Below are 20,133 nucleotides of genomic sequence, written 5' to 3' on the forward strand. Positions count from 1 at the left end.
TGATTGACCACACAAGTTCCAATCAGAACTAGAATCATATCTTCAACAATGCAGAACAAAAAAATTTCTTGTAATTGGATTGTGAGTCAGCATCATGTCGAGGCTGTGTGGTTACACTTTCAATAAAAAGGTGGCTTCCCATAGATTTACTTTCATCTTTTTTCTGACAAATGCAAAATATAGAAACATCTACTTCAAATGAAAATGTTTTGTTAAATTCTAAACAAAAATCATGAACATCCAACAAAATTAAGCATTTATTTTGGTGCCCTTCTACTTTGAAGGCTACATATGGGTTGTGTATGCTTTCAATGTGACTTGGAATCAGTGTTGCTTTGTTCTCATGTGGAAAGACAAGACAAGGCCTTTGTTCTTACTGGAGAGTGTGACAGTTTAAGATATTTAGCATTCAAAATCAAGGACAGCACTGTGCCCTTTTGAGTTAAGAGTGTCTGTTTTGGTTTCATAAAAGCTGAAAAAAGACTTCTCTGTGAGTGTTGTGCATGGTTATGTTCTCGTATTGGAGAGCTGCACTGGAACAAAAACGTGTTGCTAAATTTTTGTTAGTATGAATGTTACATTTCTTGGTATTTTAAAACTTTGTATCCGAAGTAAATGCGAATTTCAGTCTGCCATTTAAGTCTGACAAACAATGACATTACATTTATTACACAGTTGGCACATCAAAAGCATCTGATAAAAGCAGGAGTAGCACAGATCCATCATTTTTCCAGCACCATCTGGCAGCTGCACTCAGTATTTATCAATCTGGATTACATATACTACCTTTCAGTGATAGTTTTAGGTGCTAAAGCTACATCAAAGCGAGAGATATATGTATGGAGGAAGGCAATTAAAGGATAATTCCCCTCTGGCTCGAGTACCGCTGCAGCTGTCATGATAAGCAGACCGACATTTAATCAGATGAGACGGCTTTGAAAATAGGATGTCGGCACCTAAAAAGCTAAAATACAGATTTAGGTTTTAACATCTCAAGTCTTGAGTTTCAAATGCTGCATTTCCGGCTAAACCATGTACACTTACGGTCCTTTTTCTTTTTTTAAACAGTACTGCAGATCATGACTCACAGTGCAAAGGTTCACATTTTTTGACACCTTTTACCTTCACAGCCCTGTTAAAAGAACGTGTACCCTTCGATCTCACCACTCTTCACGTCTTGAACAAGTACAAACTTCTGGAAATGACAGTGAACTCATTAAGAAGCCAGTTTGAGATGATTTGAACTTTGGTAAATGGTTTTTATCCTGCTGGAAGCAGCCATCACAAGATGGTACAGGCTTGTAAAGGGATGGACCTGGTCAGTAGCGGTTTTTGATACAGGCGACACGGGCGGTTGCCCGGGGCAGCATCGTGGTGGGGGGCGGCATCATGGGCATCGGTAAAAAAAAAAAAAAAAATTGCTCGTACTCATGCTGCCCCGACGTCATGCCAGCGTATATTGGGAATAGCATAGGCACCGATCGGTTTTCTATCGCCCATTTTCTGGGAGTAAGGGCACCCTCCGTTTGCGAGGTGCGCCTGCTGCTTGGCGGGGGATTCTCTGGCTGGCTGGAGCAGCATCTAATAACCAACTTGCAAAATAAAACAAAATAAAATCAAACCAACAAACACGAAAACACCGGACATCATGATACAGACTTATAATTTGCGCCGATGTTTTTTCGAAATTCTATAAAGTGAGCGCGAGAGCCCTCGGTGCACCTGCTCGCTGCTGAAGTCAAAGTAAACTTTATTGTCATGTCTGCTACATACAGTCCAGTATATAGAGAGACGAGATGACGAGGCTCCAGTTACAGCAGTGCAAGTAAACAAACAATAAACATAAGAAGAGTAAGAAAATAAATATACACTTTAGGACTCGGGGTAAAGGGATCAATAACAATTTAAAATTTACAGTTTGATGATTTAAAGTCTCACACACAACCCGTCGAAAGGGGAGGGGGGCGGCTGCTTCCAAATAGAGCACATTTCATTCATAATGTTGTAAATCCAAGCCCATTATGTATTCATGATTTGAATCCTGGGTTGTGTGAAATCCCAGAAATACACCTTAGACAGGGTCAATCTGTGAACTAAGGTGTAGGTCTGTTAGGTTATGTTGTGGTGATCCTCGGGTTGGGGGATGGGTGTTCATACTGGAGTGCAAAATTAAAACCAATGGAAGATGGACAAAAAAGTTCAAAGCCATCAGGTGCTCAGTTTAGAAAAAAGAGAAAAGTAGAGGAGGCGAAACGAGAAACGGGGGGCAGCAGAGGGAGTGTTCGCCCAGGGCGCCAAACAGGCTAGGACCGCCACTGGACATGGTCAGCAAGAACATTCAGGTTGACTGCGACATTTAAACAATGCTTAACTGGTACTAAGAGACCCAAAGCATGCCAAGAAAATATCCCCCACACCATTACACAACATTTTTCCAATCTCCTATAGTCCAATTTTGGTGAATTGTAGCCTCAGTGCATTTCTTGCCCATTCTCGTGCTTATGTTGAAACTTCAGCTGGTTGTCTTCACCACGCCAACATGCCTAAAGGTACTGAGGGTAATGAGCTTGGTTTGTAAGAGGAGTAAAAGAGGCCTAAAAAGATCCCTTCCCTGCGCCTCAACCCCCTAACATCTTGTGTCAGGTGGTCTCAATAAGTCACGTGATAGGGTGAGGTAAGGTCTCACCATGGTTTTACTTGAAATAATGATGATAATGACCCACGCCATTTTTCACACCTTGTCTTATGTGATGAGGCACATGACCAATAGTGGGTCATTGACTCTCCTAACGGACAGCTCCCACTAGGGTTTAAATACCTGGGACTCTGCACCATTTGGTTTTAGAACTGAAGAAGCTTCTCGGATGAGAGGTGAAATTCTTCAAGTAACTTAAAGAAGTCCAGTCGCTTACTTTCCAAGCTCCTTAGACCAGTGTTTCCCAACCACTGTGCTGCGGCACATAGGTGTGCCGTGAGAAATGATCAGGTGTGCTGTGGAAGATTATCTGGTTCCACCTGATTAGTACTCTAAGCGATCAGCTTGAGTAACAGGCTGAATAATGACATTCTCTTCCACTAGAGATGATAAAGACGAAGAAGACAACGTAGCGATAAATATTTGATAGATAAATATTTGATAGATAAATATTTGAAAAGAAACAATAGTCAATCTGACCTGGGTCCTGGAGAAAATTCCTACACCGATGAAGGCCCTAGCATGAGTAGTGGTCAGAAGAAAGCAAAAAAGGTATACTGGGGACAAACCGAACTAATTCTGCTATACCTGGTGCAAGGGGGAAAATGATCAACATGCTTTTTGTGACAGGTTTGTTTGGTGGTGTGTGGTGTGATTTTTCTAATGTGAAATATGTGCCGTGGCTCCTAAAACTGTAACTCTATAAACTGTATTTATTACAACCTTATTTAGTATAGTTCCAACAAGCCCCCCCCCCACTCAATGTGCAATATCACTGATCACACTCTCAATGCACCTGCTAGTTAGATGGCATGTATGTGTATGTATATAGATGTAAGCATGTATGTGGAAATATGTATGTGTATGTATGTACGGATGCATATATGTATGTATGTGCGTGTATGTTTGCAGGTGTATATATAACTTGTACATATCTTTCTTGTGTAAATGTACAATTTGTCTGTTATTGTGTAAATACTTAAGCTATTGTGGACTTCACACACATGGAGAAATGCCAAACTGCCTTTCATTGTTCCTGTAACAGTGACAATAAAAAGCTATTCTATTCTATTCTATTCTAAAGGTTGGGAAACACTGCCTTAGACTACAATGACCTGGATGACTGAGAACCTACACAGACTTAAAGGCACTGAGTTACTGCCATGCCTGATTAACTGGTGTGAGTCTAAAAAATTTAAATTATTAACACGATGCAAATGGAGTCACAAGCAGGCTCTAGTTTGCCTTTTAAGATGAAATTTAAGAAAGGGAAAACTGCCAGAAAATATACTTTTTGGAAAAAAGCTGAAAAACCTCAAAATCACTTAAGTCGAGTCTGGTAATCACTCAAAAATGGGTAAATAGGTTTTAGGCTAATGAACAGTTGAATCTATGTATAAATGTTTTTGTAGACAAATGTACGCCCTCTCTAAATGTAAAACCAAGAGCTCTTGCCAAAGGAGTCTCATTTGAACGACTTAAATGCCCTCAATACACATTAGCACATTAGCACACTTGTAGTATGCCAAGGTGCCACTCATCACTCATTCTCCTTAATCCAAACAGCTGCCACAAGGTTCCTTGAAACTTTCCCTGTCATCTCAGTGAGTGACTGGAAGGTTAAACTGACAGCACTGGGCCTGGAAAATGCTCACAGACGGACACACTTCCATCGATTATGGTGTCGACGCTAATGCAGCAGCTAAGTGGAGGCTACCAGGTGGGGCGCATAGCAAAACGCTCCTGTTTAGTGCAGCAGGATAAGGAAGGGGAGGAGCAGGTATCTGACAGATGATTGATGGCCTGTCGATCGCTTCAGAGGCATGCTCAGATTTATGACAGGACCCAGCCTGTGGCACATGGCCACCAAAGCCATGTGCTCATTGATCATTTTATTATCTACACCCCCCCAATGGATGGGGCACAGCTGTGGAGGGAGTCAATGAGGGCACTGCAGGAAGAATCCTGATGCCTTCTGCCAATGCTCCGCTGTGTTTGTGTGGCGATGGGCCACTGTGTCTCATCTCGTAGACGTGCTGTCAACTGCGAACGTGCACATGAGTAATAACTGAAGTGCTTGTCGACAGCAGACTATTTCAGCCAAACCGAGTGAATACTTTCATACTGTTTGAAAGGCACATTTGCAACAATGATTTTAAGAACTTTAAAGACGTTAGCTCTACAACTCTTAGCTGAACAACTAGCATTCCTACAACCCGGCCCAACTTTTTGCCTTTGAAGATGATTTGTAATACATTACCCATCCAACTGTTTTGTTCAGTAATTACCCTAGGGAGTGTGGCGCACAACTGTGTTTCGTGAGCAACGAGTGAGAGATTAAGCATGGTGAGAATGAGCAGACCGAGGGAGTAAAGGAGCGAAGAGAGGTGGTAAGAAGCAAAAGGCTGTTAGATCGTCCAGCTGTCGGCACTGGAGCTGCAAAGCAGGCTGCTGTGGTGACACTTCCTGCTGCCACGCTGCCCGCAGGGAGGGAACATCTGCCAGTGGATGAGACGTTAATCTTGGTGGTGTTGAGGCTCGCACCGCCACAGTATGCTCAGTCTCACACACACCGAGGGAAGGAGGGCCAGAGCTACATAGGAGCGCACACCCTTTCCACCTCTAAAAGTGTAATCTTGTTTGGTTCTTGTGCCCACTTATGATGTTTGTGATAGCGCACAGCTGCAGGCTACCAACCTGTCTTTCCCATTTGGCCTGGAAAAGAATATTGCTCGAGCACATGAAGGGAGTAAACTTCGCCCACACACGTCCACATATTCAGGTGAACTAAAGTATTTGAGTACAATGATGCATAATGATTCAGAAATATAGGTATTGAGTGTTGCAAAAAGTATTGTAGGTGGACTACACAATTTTCCACATATAAAAAAGTAAACATTAACATAATCTATAGCAGTAAGTCATAAAATAAGAAGCCGAGGACATGCAGAGGGCAGGGTGAATTTATCAGGTTGCAAGAAAAGGTGAGAGGTTACAGGATGAAGGTCCATCATCAAACCAAATTTCTTCTTTGAGTATTATTAGTTATGCAATTAATGACATATAAGGAAAAAGAGAGATCATTATTATTATTATTCTGAGAGTTTATTATTCAACATTTCAGTTCAAATCTTTGCACTCAATATCCCAAGTACAATCTTCATGAGTACCCTGTTATTGTAAAACCAACCAAGCTCATTTTGACCCCAATATAAAATAATTGAAACACAAAACTAGCAACTCCAGAGATCTAATCTCTCCAGCAGGTCCTGGGTCTGCGTTACAAGCCTGTAACACCTCACCTAGGAGGTTCCCAGGAGGCATCCTGGTCAGATGGCTAAACCATCTCAACTGGATCCTTTTCATGCAGAGGAGTAGCGGCTCTGCTCTGAATGACCGAGCTCCTGTAAGGCCGAGCCCAGATGCCCTCCCGAGGAAACTTGCTTCCGCTGCTGAAATCCACGATCTCATTCATTCGGTCACTACTCAGAGCCCACGGCCACAGGTGAGGGTAGGAATGAAGCTTCATTGGTAAATTGACAGCTTCACCGTCACGGTTAGCTCACTCTTCACCAAAACAGGCCAGTACAATATCAGCATCACTGCCAAGACGGCACCAGTCTGTCTGCCAATCTCCCACACCACTCTCCCCACTCACGAACAAAGCACAAGACAAACTCCATCACTTGGGGCAGCAACTCATTCCTGACCCAGAGCGGCCACTCTACTCTTTTCCAGCTAAGAACCACGGCCCTGAACTTAGAGTTGCTAATTCTCATCCCACCTGCTTCACTCTTGGCTTCACTGTTTGCACAGCCTCAGTGCAGGCTGCTGGAGATCACGGTTCGATGAAGCCAAAAGAAACACATCATCTGTAAAAAGCAGAGACAAGATACCCAAACTCTTCGCCCTCCACCTAGAGTTTCTTGGCTGCGCCTAGATATTCTGTCCATAAATATTATGAACAGAATCAGTGGCAGAGGTCAACTTTCTCAGATACAGTAGATCCAGCTGCATCTCAAATGTGACATCATATTTACTAAACGTTACCTTTACAAGGCAAGAGAATTTTAAGCAGGTTTAAAGATAAAAGACATTTTAAGACAGTTTGACCTTATTTGACTTTGAAAAAGAGGTCATTGGTCCTCATTCCCTGTATGCCTGCATGTTGTCAATGCAACAATGGCAGTAAGAAACAGTTTTCAATAGCTCGATCAAGCATTATTGCCACTGTGACCTTCAAATTAATCTTTTGACCTTGAAGGAAGGATCAGAGGTCACAGGTGACGTGACTTTTGAATCTTTATACATGACTTTCTATAGGTTAACACAGCACACTTGTAAGACTCATAGTTTCTCATTTTTAAGGCGTTTTGTTAATTTTCTACCAATAAATTGTTAAGTTGACCTTGAAGACATCGGTGGATGTCGGGCAAATTTGAATGGGCTGTTAAAACGACCCCACTCTCCACCCCTACAAAGTTTTATCAGAATTCATTCAAAACCTTTCGAGTTATCATGTTTTCAGGCAGAATAATGACATGCAAACACTGAAAACATAACCTCCATGGCGGGGTAAATTTGTGGGGAACAAACTGACTGACAAAAGTGATAAAATATTGGAACAATTTAAAAAAAAAACAACTCAGATATTACAAAAAGAAAAAAAAATACAGGCCCCAGTTGGTAAGATGAGGCTTAAACACAATTACACTTTTTACAAAGAGGCGATGGAACAAAATTAAATCAAGTACGAGCAAGAACAGAATGGAAAAAACCTCACTGAAAATGTATAAAGCACCAAAGCTGGATACCTTAGTGAGGTCACAGATCCTCAGAAGGTCGCTCCGGGCTTCGCCTTCATACACCCGCCTTCGTTCCCTGGCAACATCGATATCCTCTTCCTCCGCAGGCAGCCACTTCCCTGAAATAAGTCTAGCAGAGAGAGTCAAACACAGTTGGCATAATACCCTTCATTAAAATTAACACGAACTCGTGTGACAAATTATGTTGGTCAAAGTTTAAGCTCAATGAAACAATCTCTGCAATTTTCATAAATAGATGAAGCCACGGGCATTAGTTCCTATGGCAACCTCGCTTTTAGAGTACAAAACACTACAAAAAAAGAGTGGAAAAAAAGAAAGAAAGACATAATTGGTTTGAATTTGGTAAAACACATTTGCAGAGCAACAGATGTTTCATATAAAGTCAATATAGAGCGTATTACTAATCCTAACAGCTGCGAACAGGAGAGGATTTGTTTATCTGACAAAACACAAGGAAGAGTTGTTTTTTTCTTTTTGTTTTTTTGTTTTAAAGTTTCTTACAGTCACCTTGGTTTGCAGAAGAATTTATACTGGATGAGGATTGTAACGGCAAACATGACAATTCCCTGGATGGACATGGCACAAAGGTTCTTGCCCACCATTTCCCAGCTCAGCGGGTTCTTGAAACGGTCCTCCCCTGATAAGAAAATTAGCAGACGCACACAGGAGAAAAGCAGGTAATTACACAGATTATTTCCACGTGTCACGTCACAGTAACTTCCAACCCTTAACAGCGAGCCCCGAGGATGAGTTAACGGACACGCTGTCAAAACAAAAGGGAAATAAGCAGATGTGTTTTCGTTCACGGACAGCCAAATGTGTCTTTGTCAGACGCTGGTGTTGCTGAGACGCATTTGTTGGTGAAAGGCGGCAGTTTAAAAAGCCACTTAGCCTTTGCATAATAATAAAAAAAATAAATGCTGTCACCTATGTCATGGGAAGAAATTGCTGACATCCTGTACTTTTCATGTTGAAGCCATATTTGTATTTTTTGGCTAATGAACATGCAAGTAAAGTAAACCGTTGACAGCCCAGCACTCTAACCATTATCATATCTGCTCTCTTTCCCTCTCCCTCACGGCTTCTACAGCCCTTTAGGCCAAGGGTGGGGCGGGGGTGGGGGGTGCAAAGGAGACAAGAAAAACGAAAAGAGCTTTCAGTCTCATTCTCGGGTAAATAGCCCCTTTCCACACTAGCCTTTTTAAGTTGTGATTGCTTTTCTCTTCCTTCTCTCCAACCGCCGCCGCAAATGATTCCTCAAACCGCTATTTCCTGCTCCATCTCTCCACAGATAAGACCCCTTTTTCCTCTTGCATGTGCCTCTTTGCTTCTTGATGACCTCCTCAATACTGGCTCCACCTCCACAAACACCATTACACTGTTTTTTTCCCTATCCTGTCTAAATTTAACTCATGCAGAGTGTGCAGCTGTAGTGGACACTAGGGAGGTGCGTTTCTGGTCAAATATTGGAGAACTAACGTTTAGAACGAAATAGCATCGTATCAGTGGAGAAACGGGTGGAATACGAGACACAGGGCCATATAAATGCTCCTTTGTGGGCTATTATTATTATATTTTTGGATGGCGTGTACATTTCTAGCAATATTTTATGGTATTCTAATAACTTAAAGGCTCCAGTCATTTGCCAGTGTAACAGAGAACAGAGCAGTGTGGTGGGCGACTGTGATGCAGAAACGGGTTATGCAAATGTTTCGTTGCAAAGATCCACAGAACATTTATTCTGGCTGTTTTCAGAGCAGCACGCGGTGCAGTTGCGTTTGTTGTTGTTTACTAAAAGACAACGGCGAGGTTTGCAAGTAAAATGGAAGAAATCTGCGGCGCAAGTTGCTCTAAATATTTTAAGAGGCACAAAGTATAGGAGAGCAGGATGGAAATTTATACAAGCGGTCCGCTGTGATAAATTAGGTGCTGCAGCTGACTGCTGAGTGAGAGGAAACCGAGTCTGGTAAAATCGGTGGCACTTTGAGGCACCGGGGTGAGATAAGCATGTTTTTAAAGGGTTTTATAAATATACCAGCGCTCTTTTTTTCTTCTTCTTTTTTTGCTAATCCGCTTTACACGCTGAGCTAGCTTTCTCTGCCCATGCATTACCTGTACATGTCACTAACTTGTGTTTTTATTCTGTTGTGGTCTTTTTTCCCCTCCCTGTGCTCCCTCTCCTTCACCTTTCTGCAGATACGGTCTTCGTGTTTCTGATCTGCGGTTATTGGCCCTACCAACCTGCCCAGTGTTTATTGCCTGTTATTTCTCCAACACTCATCTTTTCTCACTCTGCTCTCCTCTCACCCCAACATGTGGAGGCAAGACAGCTGCCCCGACCTGAGTCTGGTTCAGATTTTATCCCGTTAAAAAGGAATGTCTGCCAAGCGTTTCCCAAAGAGGAGACTGATGCTTTTTCTCTCTCTCGCCGAAATGCTGTAAAGTATTGAGCTTACTATGCAAAGTACCCTTAGATGACATCCATTTAGAGCCAAATGAATCTAACCGGATGTAATCTAAGGGTACTTTGCACTAACTTGGACAAAATTTCTGTCATTTTGCCTCCGTACGCCATCACAGTGGATTTTAAATCAAATAAGATGTGATTGAAGCGCCGGCTTTCAGATTTAATTTGGTGTTAACTGTCATTTTTAGACATAATCCCCCATTTTCAGAGCCTCAAAATGAATTGTACAAGCTAGCATCTTTTCAAATATAAAGATTTTTTTTAATATTTCAATGAAAATGCTTTCCATACTGAGTCTCAAACTCATGCTGTGTGTCCTCCCTTGAGAAGCTCTGCTAAGGCCTTTACTGCAGCCGCCTTCAGTTGCTGCTGGTTTGCAGCTCTTTGCTGCATTCACGTTTACCTTCAGTAACTAAAACAGTATGCTCTGTTGGGTTGGGATCCAGTGAATGACTTTTCTACTTAAGAACATCCCATTTGTTCTGTGTGAAACTCTCGGGTTGGTTTTGGTCCATTTGCACTGAGAAGCAGTTTTGCAGCATTTGGCTGAATCTGAGCAGAGAGTACAGCCCTGTGCACTTCAGCCCATGTGTTCCCTCCACGTTTAACAGATGATACAGTATGCTACGGCTCGTCAGCTGCTCTTTCCTCTCTTTATTGTTTTCTCTTCGCATTATCCTCATTCGCATTCATTTTGTTTTCATTTGTCCAAAGGATTTTTTCCCCCAATTAATTAATCAATCAATCGAGTGTAACCAGTGGTTTGCATCTTGATTGTAGACTTTGACGATTGCATACCTAGCTCGTTGAGAGTGGTCTCAACTTAGCTGGATCTTGTGAAGGGAATTTTCTTAACTATGGAAAGATCATCCACTTTCTTCTGTGGTCTTTCGGGCCTTGTGGTGTTTCTGCTGGATTTTGGGGGGGTTTCAGCCTAATGATGGCCTCCCTTATTTACATCTATGTCCCTTTGGACCTCATATTAGAGTTCTAGGGAAAAGGCCTCACAAGACAATGAAATTTAAGCCACTAAAAATCAGGGACTGCATAAAAATAAGATTCCCGAACTGTTAATGCAGTACCATTGCCGAACCCCTTGAATTAAACCTGAACGTCTGGCCTTCAATCACATCTTCATTGACCACTGTGGTGTCACTGTCCAAAAACACACGAACCCATTTCACATCTTAAAATCTAGCACTACTGTGTGAAACAGTTTAGTCCTTTCTGTATTCCATACTATGATATCATCCTCTCACCAAAGTTGCTGAAGAGTGTGGCCGTTGCCTGGTTCTTGGCCATGTCAATCAGCCCTCTGCCCAGACAGAAGTGTGGGAATATCAGCAGCACCTGCTTCACTATGTTGTTGATGTGGGTGATATTCTGTTGAGAAAAATGCACACAGACACACAGGATACACATTAGTGGCACGAGGACGTTTTGGATATTTAAACCCTGACTGGGAATTGCACAGTTACAAGCTCAATATGTTGACAATTCTAGGCCTGAATCAGCAGAGCCAGAGTGAGAGCTTTGGAAAATAGCTTGAAGCTCCCTGATGCAAGTGCACATAATTAGCAAACATCCTGCGCTGTGCTTGCACGCTGAGCGCGGGTGTATTGCGGTGCACCAAATAGCATGCTGAGGGAACTCGGTGCATCAAGGTTCATCTACCTTCTCGATGCTGGAATTTAGGAGACGTAAGGGAACGTACCGTGTGATCTCTGGGGAGGAGCACGTACAGTAGAGCTCAGTATGTGCAAACACAAACAGATGAGTTGATGCTCAGGGAAGCAGATGCTCATCCTTAAAATCATAACTAAAGCTAAAGGAAACACCCAGACACCAAAGAGTCACAGGTGGGAGGAAGAAAAGCACAGGTACTCTGTCTTCTTTTGGTTCTTCTGATAAAGCATACCACCACAACAACAAAAAGACAGAAACACAAACCCAAAGCATATTGTTTCAGTGTTTCACAAGGCATAGGCAGAAATAAAGTCTTATCTTGACAGCGTATTTCCACAAAACAACTTTTTTTCCTTTCTCAAATTGTACAGTTCCTTTCTCTCCACAGTTGACCTGCCGGTGGTTAGAACACTGACAGCTTAATAAAGTACAAAAGCAACAATTAATTCAATTAAGACACAGCGGACCAGGCTGTAACGGACTGGCACAAGCGAGGAAGGAAGTACAGGAGAGGGGGTAAAACAGGAGAAGGCAGAGCAAAAGGGCAACATATTACTGTGGCTTCACAACCGAGTTCATGCATTATGCATAGTGCTCTATTGCTGCATAGTCTTCAAAGCTCTTGCATACATGGATAGAGACTACAAATTCATCATTTCTGTTTTCTGGGCGAGCCTGCGAGATTGGGTGGGGCGGCAGCAGAGGTGCGATTTGTTAAAGCTGTGTGCAAGATTTCCAAATGATGGCCATTATTGTCACAGAATTTATTCATGCATGCGTGTAACAGCTCTGTGAAATTAGTTTCAGTGACTAAGCTTTCAATTGGCAGTTACAATGCGAGTGTGAGGCCTTATGAGTCTGCCAGCCTTAATAAAAAGCCAGATTTAAAGATATTTCAGTCTGCACTTTTACTGGATGTCAGCTTATTGTGTAAATGCAAGTAAAACATGACACTTTTTAAATAAGACAACATACTCTGTCAGATATTAGCAGGTGGGGAGTGAGACCGTGATCGAGGGGGAAAGGCAGACAAAGAAAATAAATAAATAAATAAAACTGTTGACAAGACTTTGTTTTCTCCCAAGGAGGTGTGGGGGCACATTTAGCCTGTGCACATTAAGAATACATATGGTGCTGCTGCTGTATATCTGCCTTGCTTTAGTAACTTACAGGCGTCCTCAAGCTAGCTCCTTCCTGCCTTCATACTAAGCTAACCACATGCTGCTTCCATATTCAGCAGACAGATGTATTACTGATCCTATCTAGCTTTTGCACTCTTGCTTTCACTGCTTCTCCTTATCCCTGTGATCATTGGAGCCAGGAACAAATCTGATCACAAAGGGGACAAAGATACTAGTGTACAGTAGCTCCAAATATAGCTAAAGATCTGCGGCCATGCTAAAGAGAAAGTACACTCTGTGTCAGTTCTAAGGTTTGATGTATCAGGGCTTAAAATCATGCAAATGCAACCTCGGATGAACTACAAAACATGACATATACACAGCCATTCATCATTTAACAAAAACTCCACCCTCACTGCTTCTATATGAGTTTAGAGGTTTGGCTCTCCAATTACTGCTTAATGGAGACTGAGGGGGAATAAACTGTGAAGCACGGTGGTGGAGGGGTGATGATTTGGGCTTGTTTTACAGCCACAGGACTGCAAAACAAATGTCTTCCAAATGTGAGACCATCGGTCTGCAAAAGCTTGGCTGAAACTGGATCATTTAGCAGGACAAAGATTCCAATCGAATCTACAACAGAGTGAAAATGTGTCGCAAAGGATATCTACAACCATAGGTGTACTTTTCTTTTTCCCATGACTATATGGGGATACTTTGTATGAAAGGTCCTTGTCATTGATAAAAATAAAATGGAATAGTAATAAAACACTCTAAGATTTTTACTGTATAATAATTCTCGCAACAAGAAATGACGAGCAACAATCCAACTTACAAACTTACACACTACAATAAGTGTTTGCTGGCCTAGTTCTCTCGGGCAGATCCAAGACCGTGATGAAAAGGTCTCATTGATCACGATGTCGACGCAAACCTTTAGACGTCTTTAGATGTTCAGCAGCAATTCATCATTTCTTTTATCTACACTTATACATTTGCTTGAGGACAGGAGGGTAAGAAGAGCTGCAATAACAATGCATATTCAACAAAAATTGGTGCATCTTGTTACTGGTTACATTTTTTTGAACACTTGAACCCTGCTTACTAAGGAGAAAAATGGTTAAATGGTATCATTTAAATCACTAATTTATATTTGCGTATTAGTATTTTCTCTTTAGCCAATTACTTGATTGCCTTTACTGACAGTATATGGAGGAAAGATATACTTTACTGCAACAATTTGCTGTAGCAGAAAACAAGTTTACCCTCAAAGTTGAAACTAACGTTCTTTTCTTGGCGTTTGCAAACATATTTTTATCCCCCAGGATGTTCACAATGTATGTAACCACTCAAATGCAAGCATCGGGGGATTTGCTAAAGGCACCTCTATTCTTTACATTCAACACTAAGCCTAAACAGAGATAAGAAAGTCAAATAAATAAACAACAGCTATGACCTTGGCAGAGAGCAGCCCATCCATCTGGCAGAGGAATGCAAAAAGCAGCGAGACCTAATTTGAGATCGATACATGAAATAACATATCTCCTCCTGACTGGGTGTTCATCAAGGAGATCTAAGAGGTTCTTTGTCGAAGAAGATAAAACGCCGGACAATTTCCCCCCTTGTGTTTGCGCTATGTGCCCATAAATCATTTTCAAATGGTTTTTAAAGGTGGTATTGTCTGCGCTGTGCTTATCTGACCCATATCCCTACACGTGCTTATTCCCACAGCGTGGCTTCATTCATAATGCTGCGAATCACAATGAAAGCAGACAAGCAGAGGATGTATGGCTCAAACAGCTGGGGAAGACATTTTTCAAGAGATGATATTCCTGTGGTTTTGAGATACTGTAGGAGTTCTGTCGTGAGCAATCGACTACATTAAACCTTTGCCTGTTTTAAACACAGCGTCGATAAATTCTTCTGGACTTAAAACAATGTACTCCAATTACACTACATGAGGTAAGCGGTACCTGGCCACGCCGCCACACCGATACATTTATCCTGGAAAAATCTATGGGTGCCTGCGGTTATCTCTTAGAGGCACGTGGTGGAAGTATTGACTCAGACAGCGCTTCAAGCGTACAAGGCAGGCTGGGATTGATGCAATCCACAGGGAGTTGGACAGTCCTGAGGGAAAGAAAATCTCCCATTGGTCTCAAGACAAAACTAGGGCACCAAGTCTATAATACTGCAGCGCTGCTTTCCCACTCTGCTACTCTTATTTTTTTTCCCTTCTTCCCATTTTCTCCCCCTGGAAAAATGGTGCTATGCCCAAAAGGGATCTAGATTCACCCAGTGCTTGAAAAGAGAAAACAGACTGAAAGCCGGAAGCTTTGCTTTTGAGCGACACTGTTTAAATATCGCCGCCGCCGCCGCAGAGGAGCCTGAAAGTGATGAGGCGCAGCTTTGAAATCGCAGAAGCTGCGAGAGGAGAAGGCTGGATAGAGCTGTCATGTGCAGGATCTGCCGTTTCTGTTGAACTGGAGCACGTCGGGGCACTGTCATATCTGCGCTAGCTAGTTTGTGAAGAGTCTGTTCCGGGGAGATATCAGCTCTGAACTGGGGGAGACATGGAAACCTGGAGAGCTGTAACATGTGAGTTGATTGATGTTGACCCGTCAGACTCTTATCGGCGGCGAAATCGGGTCAGATTAGCAGAATTATCTCGGACCTCCGTCCCCATCGAGTCTCAGAGAAACACGCTGCTCCTAATGCCTCAATCGAGCGAAATGGGCAGTAAATCCGTCCCTTTACACCGGCCCGTGGGCAAAGCGCTGTCCATTAAATTATCGGGAATGGCGCCCTTTATGAGTAATACGCTCCGCTAACGTCGCATCAATAAATAAAGAGAATGCAGACACAACAAAATGACCACAGTGACTTTCTTGGAGGAGAGACGCGCTCGTGAAAAATACAAATTGATGATGAATGTCGGCGATAATGAAATCACGATGCAAATGAGGCCGCCTCGTTAGGAGACAGGAAACATCCCATGCCATCACGGAGCGGGCGCCAGAAGATCAAGTCGCAGGCAGGCGTGTCGGAGGGGGCAGACCGCGCAGAGGCAAGAGTCTTTGAGACGACATTACGCTGCGTCTGAAGTGGCAGATCGGGGATGTGGGAGACATTCTGATGAAGCGTCAGATGCAAACGCAGCTCGGCACCGCACCGTGCTCTTGTGTCTGTTGACAAGGGATGACTGATCAGCACGAGGCTAAAAATACGTGGTGAGGTGGGAAAAAACCAAATGAGAGAGCGGGCGATGCGTGGGAATCGTGCAAATAACAATTAAGGCTGCAAATGTGTTTGGACGTATTCAGATCAGAGAACAAACGAGAAAGATGTCAGAAAAGTAGAGAAATCGTTTAAAAAACTTGAGATTGTTCTGTCTGAGTCCTGGCTGTTTGCACACATTGCGTATTCAGATATTTTCTTTTTTACGTAATTTATTTAAATTCTAATAAAACAGTACAATGACTGACAGTCTGTCTCTCTCCAAACCGAGCTCTGCATTTCTTATTTAGCTCGTTTTTGGTGTCTTTGTCTTTTCATTCCACTGAGACTGGAGCAGCTTGCAGTTAAAATGAACACTTGCTGAAAGATGGATGAGCAAAGTTCTCTGAAGACCCAATTCTCAGCAAACGATTTAACATTAAAAAGAATAGGCAAAATAATTCCTTTGAAAAATCCTCGAGAGGATAAAGGAAATATATTAAAAGTTATACCAGGTGGGCACACACCCCACCCACGCGCGTGGAAGCCTTTGCTTTGGAGAAAAAAATGGAAAAACACTGAGCGTTTATCTATGATTCAAGTCAATTAGCCATCCGCAGCTATAGCTTCTGCATAAATATCATTTTTATGGAGCCTGAAAGTCTGCGCCTGCTGTTTCACAGGAAGTGTGCCGCCTGTCGCGTTAAAAATGTGCATGCATGCATGTGTGTCTCCTACTTTTCCGTCTGCACAGACTCTGTATGCGTGTGTGAGCGTGTGAGCGTGTGGTGAGGGTGACACTTACATCATCATCGAAGAGCTCCATGATAAAGGTGGCCACGCTGCTGTTAATACCAATGAAGAGGTTGATGCAGGTCAGCACCACGTAAGCTGTGCTGGGCACGCTGAAGATGAAGGAGAACGGGTACATCATGGGCGTGATAGCCCAGCTTAAAAAAAAACACACAAAACAAAGTAAAACAGTGTTACAAAATATAAAATATAGAAATTAAAATAACAAAGGTGATCTCCAGTGCGATCCATGCTCGTTAAACTCTCCGAGGGCAATTTGTATAACGGCAAATATCATGCTAGCAGCTACTGAATCCTTGCTATTTTCGATTCACAAATGCGGATTACCAGGTCAGCTGTGCCATTTGATGGCCTCCTCTGATCATTTGCATTTTCAGTAAGTGACCCATGAAAGCACTGCCAACTGAATGCTGCCCACGCTCGGCAGTCAGCGGTTCAAGCTCGGTATCACAAGCAGATCAAGTGAGGCACTGGTGTTGTGGTGCCACGGTGCAAACCCCTGTCATATAACCAGACCTTTGAATGTAATTTGAAAGTAACACGTTTTGATCTCATTACATTTACTCAAGTGCTGGAGTTTCAGTTTGACCTACTTCAGAGGCGTATGTGTAACTTTCTGATTCAGTTCTTTTTAGATTAGGAATCTTTGGAAACAGACTGCAGCCTCACTCTGAGAAGCACACAGACCTGTTTGTACGAGCTAAGCTACACAGCATGTCTCCTTCACTATGTGCCATAGCTGTATCTGATATCCCTGCGGTGGTGTTCTTCCTGGATCATCAAAACCAATGTTGGTCCAGTTGCAACATTGCAAGTGACCAATCATCATCAATGTTACGATGTCATAGGTTTGCAGGGTGGAAAAAGCCGACCGATGTGGTTAGGTTCAGGGTTGGGGATTAGGACGTGATCATAGTTAGGCTTAGGGTTTGGTGTGTGTCACTTCCAATGACTAGTATTACTAACTTATTTGTGTGCACTGGTGCATCTTTCAATGGACGTAGTATAAGTATTACACAAAGTACAAACTATTGCGGAAAATGTATAAAATACGTTGTAATAAACGCACTGGATTGAATTGGAGATATGAATTAAAGATTAGTGGCATAAACGTCAGTTCTTCGATTACTCTGGCTTTGTGGGGCTTTTTGACACTGTCGCAGATAACTATTTACCCCTCGGACACCTAAAAGGAGAAACCCTTGTCCCCTTTTTCTGAACTGAATGGTTTCTGTCATACTTCAAACGGCTTTTAGGACAAAATGACTGGTTATGCAACAAAAGGGTAGTCTTTACCTGTACAGCTTACTACCTGCTAGAACCTGTTCAAATGGTCATCATACCACATATTTACTGACATTTCGTGAGGTGTCAAAACTCTTCATTAAGTGTATGGGGGAGGGGAAGTTGCCAAATGTCATCTTCATTTGGGAAAGTCTTAATAGTTCAAATGAACAAAGGAAGTGTAAGCAGCGTGGAAGTGAGCTAATGCTTCTTAGCTGGTGATTCTGAGGTAGTGCCAGATCACTTTTAAAGTTCTCCTACAGCGTGGAAAGGCTGGTTCAACAATGAATAACAACACAAACTTTGAAGGTAAACTTTAATCAAGTGTTAAAGTTGCACGTGTGAGTTGAACAGGTCTGTTGCTCCCTGTATTTTTTACCTCACAGAAAACAGGAGCTGCTGGTTTACTGAGTAATTTTTGCGTGATGGATTTTTATCCCTTTAACAAAAAAGTCACACGGTAACACAAACTAACTAATTTACCGAAGCAGCAGCAGTGGACAAACAAACTTTGAACTACTGGTAAACTACTGGTTTTGTTCATTGAGTGTGGTGGAGTGAAACAGCTTCACTTCCTCATCAGAAAGGTGACATCAGGTAAACAATGTAAGCGGTCTAAATGGACATTATGCACCCTTTTTAGGCAGTTAAATGGATTTTTGATGACTCCATCCGCAGCTGAACATGGCTTTAATTTCCGTGGTTGATCTCTAAAATGTAATATAATGACACGTTTCAGCTGGAAACAGCTTATTTAACCTTGACTGACTGACTGAAGTGAGTAGCTTCTCATTTCTTAAACAACCACGTAAAAAGACACATCCTGTGGTCGTGGAAAAGATGTTCTCTGTTTCAGAAGGGTCAGATTTAATGGTCTGTATCAAGCAAACAACACAATTCAGAAGTTTACTAAAACTATTAAAATTGGGTTAAACTATTCAACACAGTACAAAAGGCTGAAGGGACTCAAAGAAGAAATGTGAAAATCATGACTGATCATGATCAGAGGTCAAATTAATAGTTGAACTCGCAGCTAAGTAAAAGCATTTATACACACACAATGTAAAGAGAACTCCAGGGATCAGGACTAAACAGTTGTCTGGCCTTAAGAAAACCACTTATCAGTTTGGCTACTTGGGGAAAAAAAACAATTCAGTTCACCAGGGATGTTTAAAGGTTGGACTGTGGAGCGATGGAGAACAGTCATGTGGTCTGATGAGTCCAGATTTACCCTGTTCCTGAGTGCCGGGCACATCAGGTTAAGAAGAGAGGCGGGTGAAGTGATGCATCATCACGCCTCGTGCTTACAGTAAAAGCCTGATCACAGGTTGCTTCAACTGGTCAAGGTTCAGCAACATTATCTCCTCAAAAACGCAGTCAGCTAACTACCTGCATTTACTGATCGACCAGAGTTTCTCCATTAATGAATTTCTTCTTCTTTCCGACGGCGTGGACATGTTCCAAGATGATAATGCCAGGATTTATCGGGCTCAAATTGTGAAAGATGGGTTCAGTGAAAGTAAAACGTCCTTTTCACAGATGGATCGACCACCACAGCGGAGACCTCACCTTAACCCCACTGAGATCTTAATCCCTTTACGTTGTCACGGCAAACCTCTAACGTGCCGTCATTGGAGCTAAAGGTAGGGCAACAAAATATTACAGTGCGTACCAAGAACTTACATTTCAGCCAATACCTGCACTACTATGACAGCTTTCTATTGTGGATACCTGAAGTGTTCAGAAGTCAATCAATGAATATTAAAAGACAGCCCATCCCAGAAATCTGGGCACGCCATAATTCTCTGAGCTACTCTGAAATATGTCATTTACTCACCCATAAAAAATAAGCAAGAGGATCAAAGCCGGCAGGTTAGGAGGGGAAACATAGGCTTTTTGTTGGAAGGCGAGGAAGATCACAATCACGATGAAGCAGGGGACGATGTAGTTACACTGTAAACACAAACACACACGTCAAAATAAAGCACAGGCTTAAAAAAGTCACTCTTTAGGGTGGTTACGACT

General features: G+C 42.4%; 1 protein-coding gene across 1 annotated transcript in view; it reads right to left on the minus strand.

Annotated features, from left to right (window-relative positions):
- LOC101476448 (phospholipid-transporting ATPase ABCA1) overlaps positions 1–20,133 on the minus strand; it is a 195,967-nt gene that overhangs the window by 36,945 nt on the left and 138,889 nt on the right. Inside the window, exons 38-42 of the mRNA XM_004554498.4 lie at positions 19,946–20,061; positions 16,817–16,961; positions 11,248–11,371; positions 8,029–8,158; positions 7,510–7,630 (exon numbers count right to left, since the gene is read on the minus strand). Coding sequence (XP_004554555.3) covers positions 7,510–7,630; positions 8,029–8,158; positions 11,248–11,371; positions 16,817–16,961; positions 19,946–20,061 — 636 coding nt within the window. The remainder of the gene's footprint in view (positions 1–7,509; positions 7,631–8,028; positions 8,159–11,247; positions 11,372–16,816; positions 16,962–19,945; positions 20,062–20,133) is intronic.

This window comes from Maylandia zebra, linkage group LG3 (genome assembly GCF_041146795.1).
Source record: "Maylandia zebra isolate NMK-2024a linkage group LG3, Mzebra_GT3a, whole genome shotgun sequence".
Taxonomy (NCBI): Eukaryota; Metazoa; Chordata; class Actinopteri; order Cichliformes; family Cichlidae; genus Maylandia; species Maylandia zebra.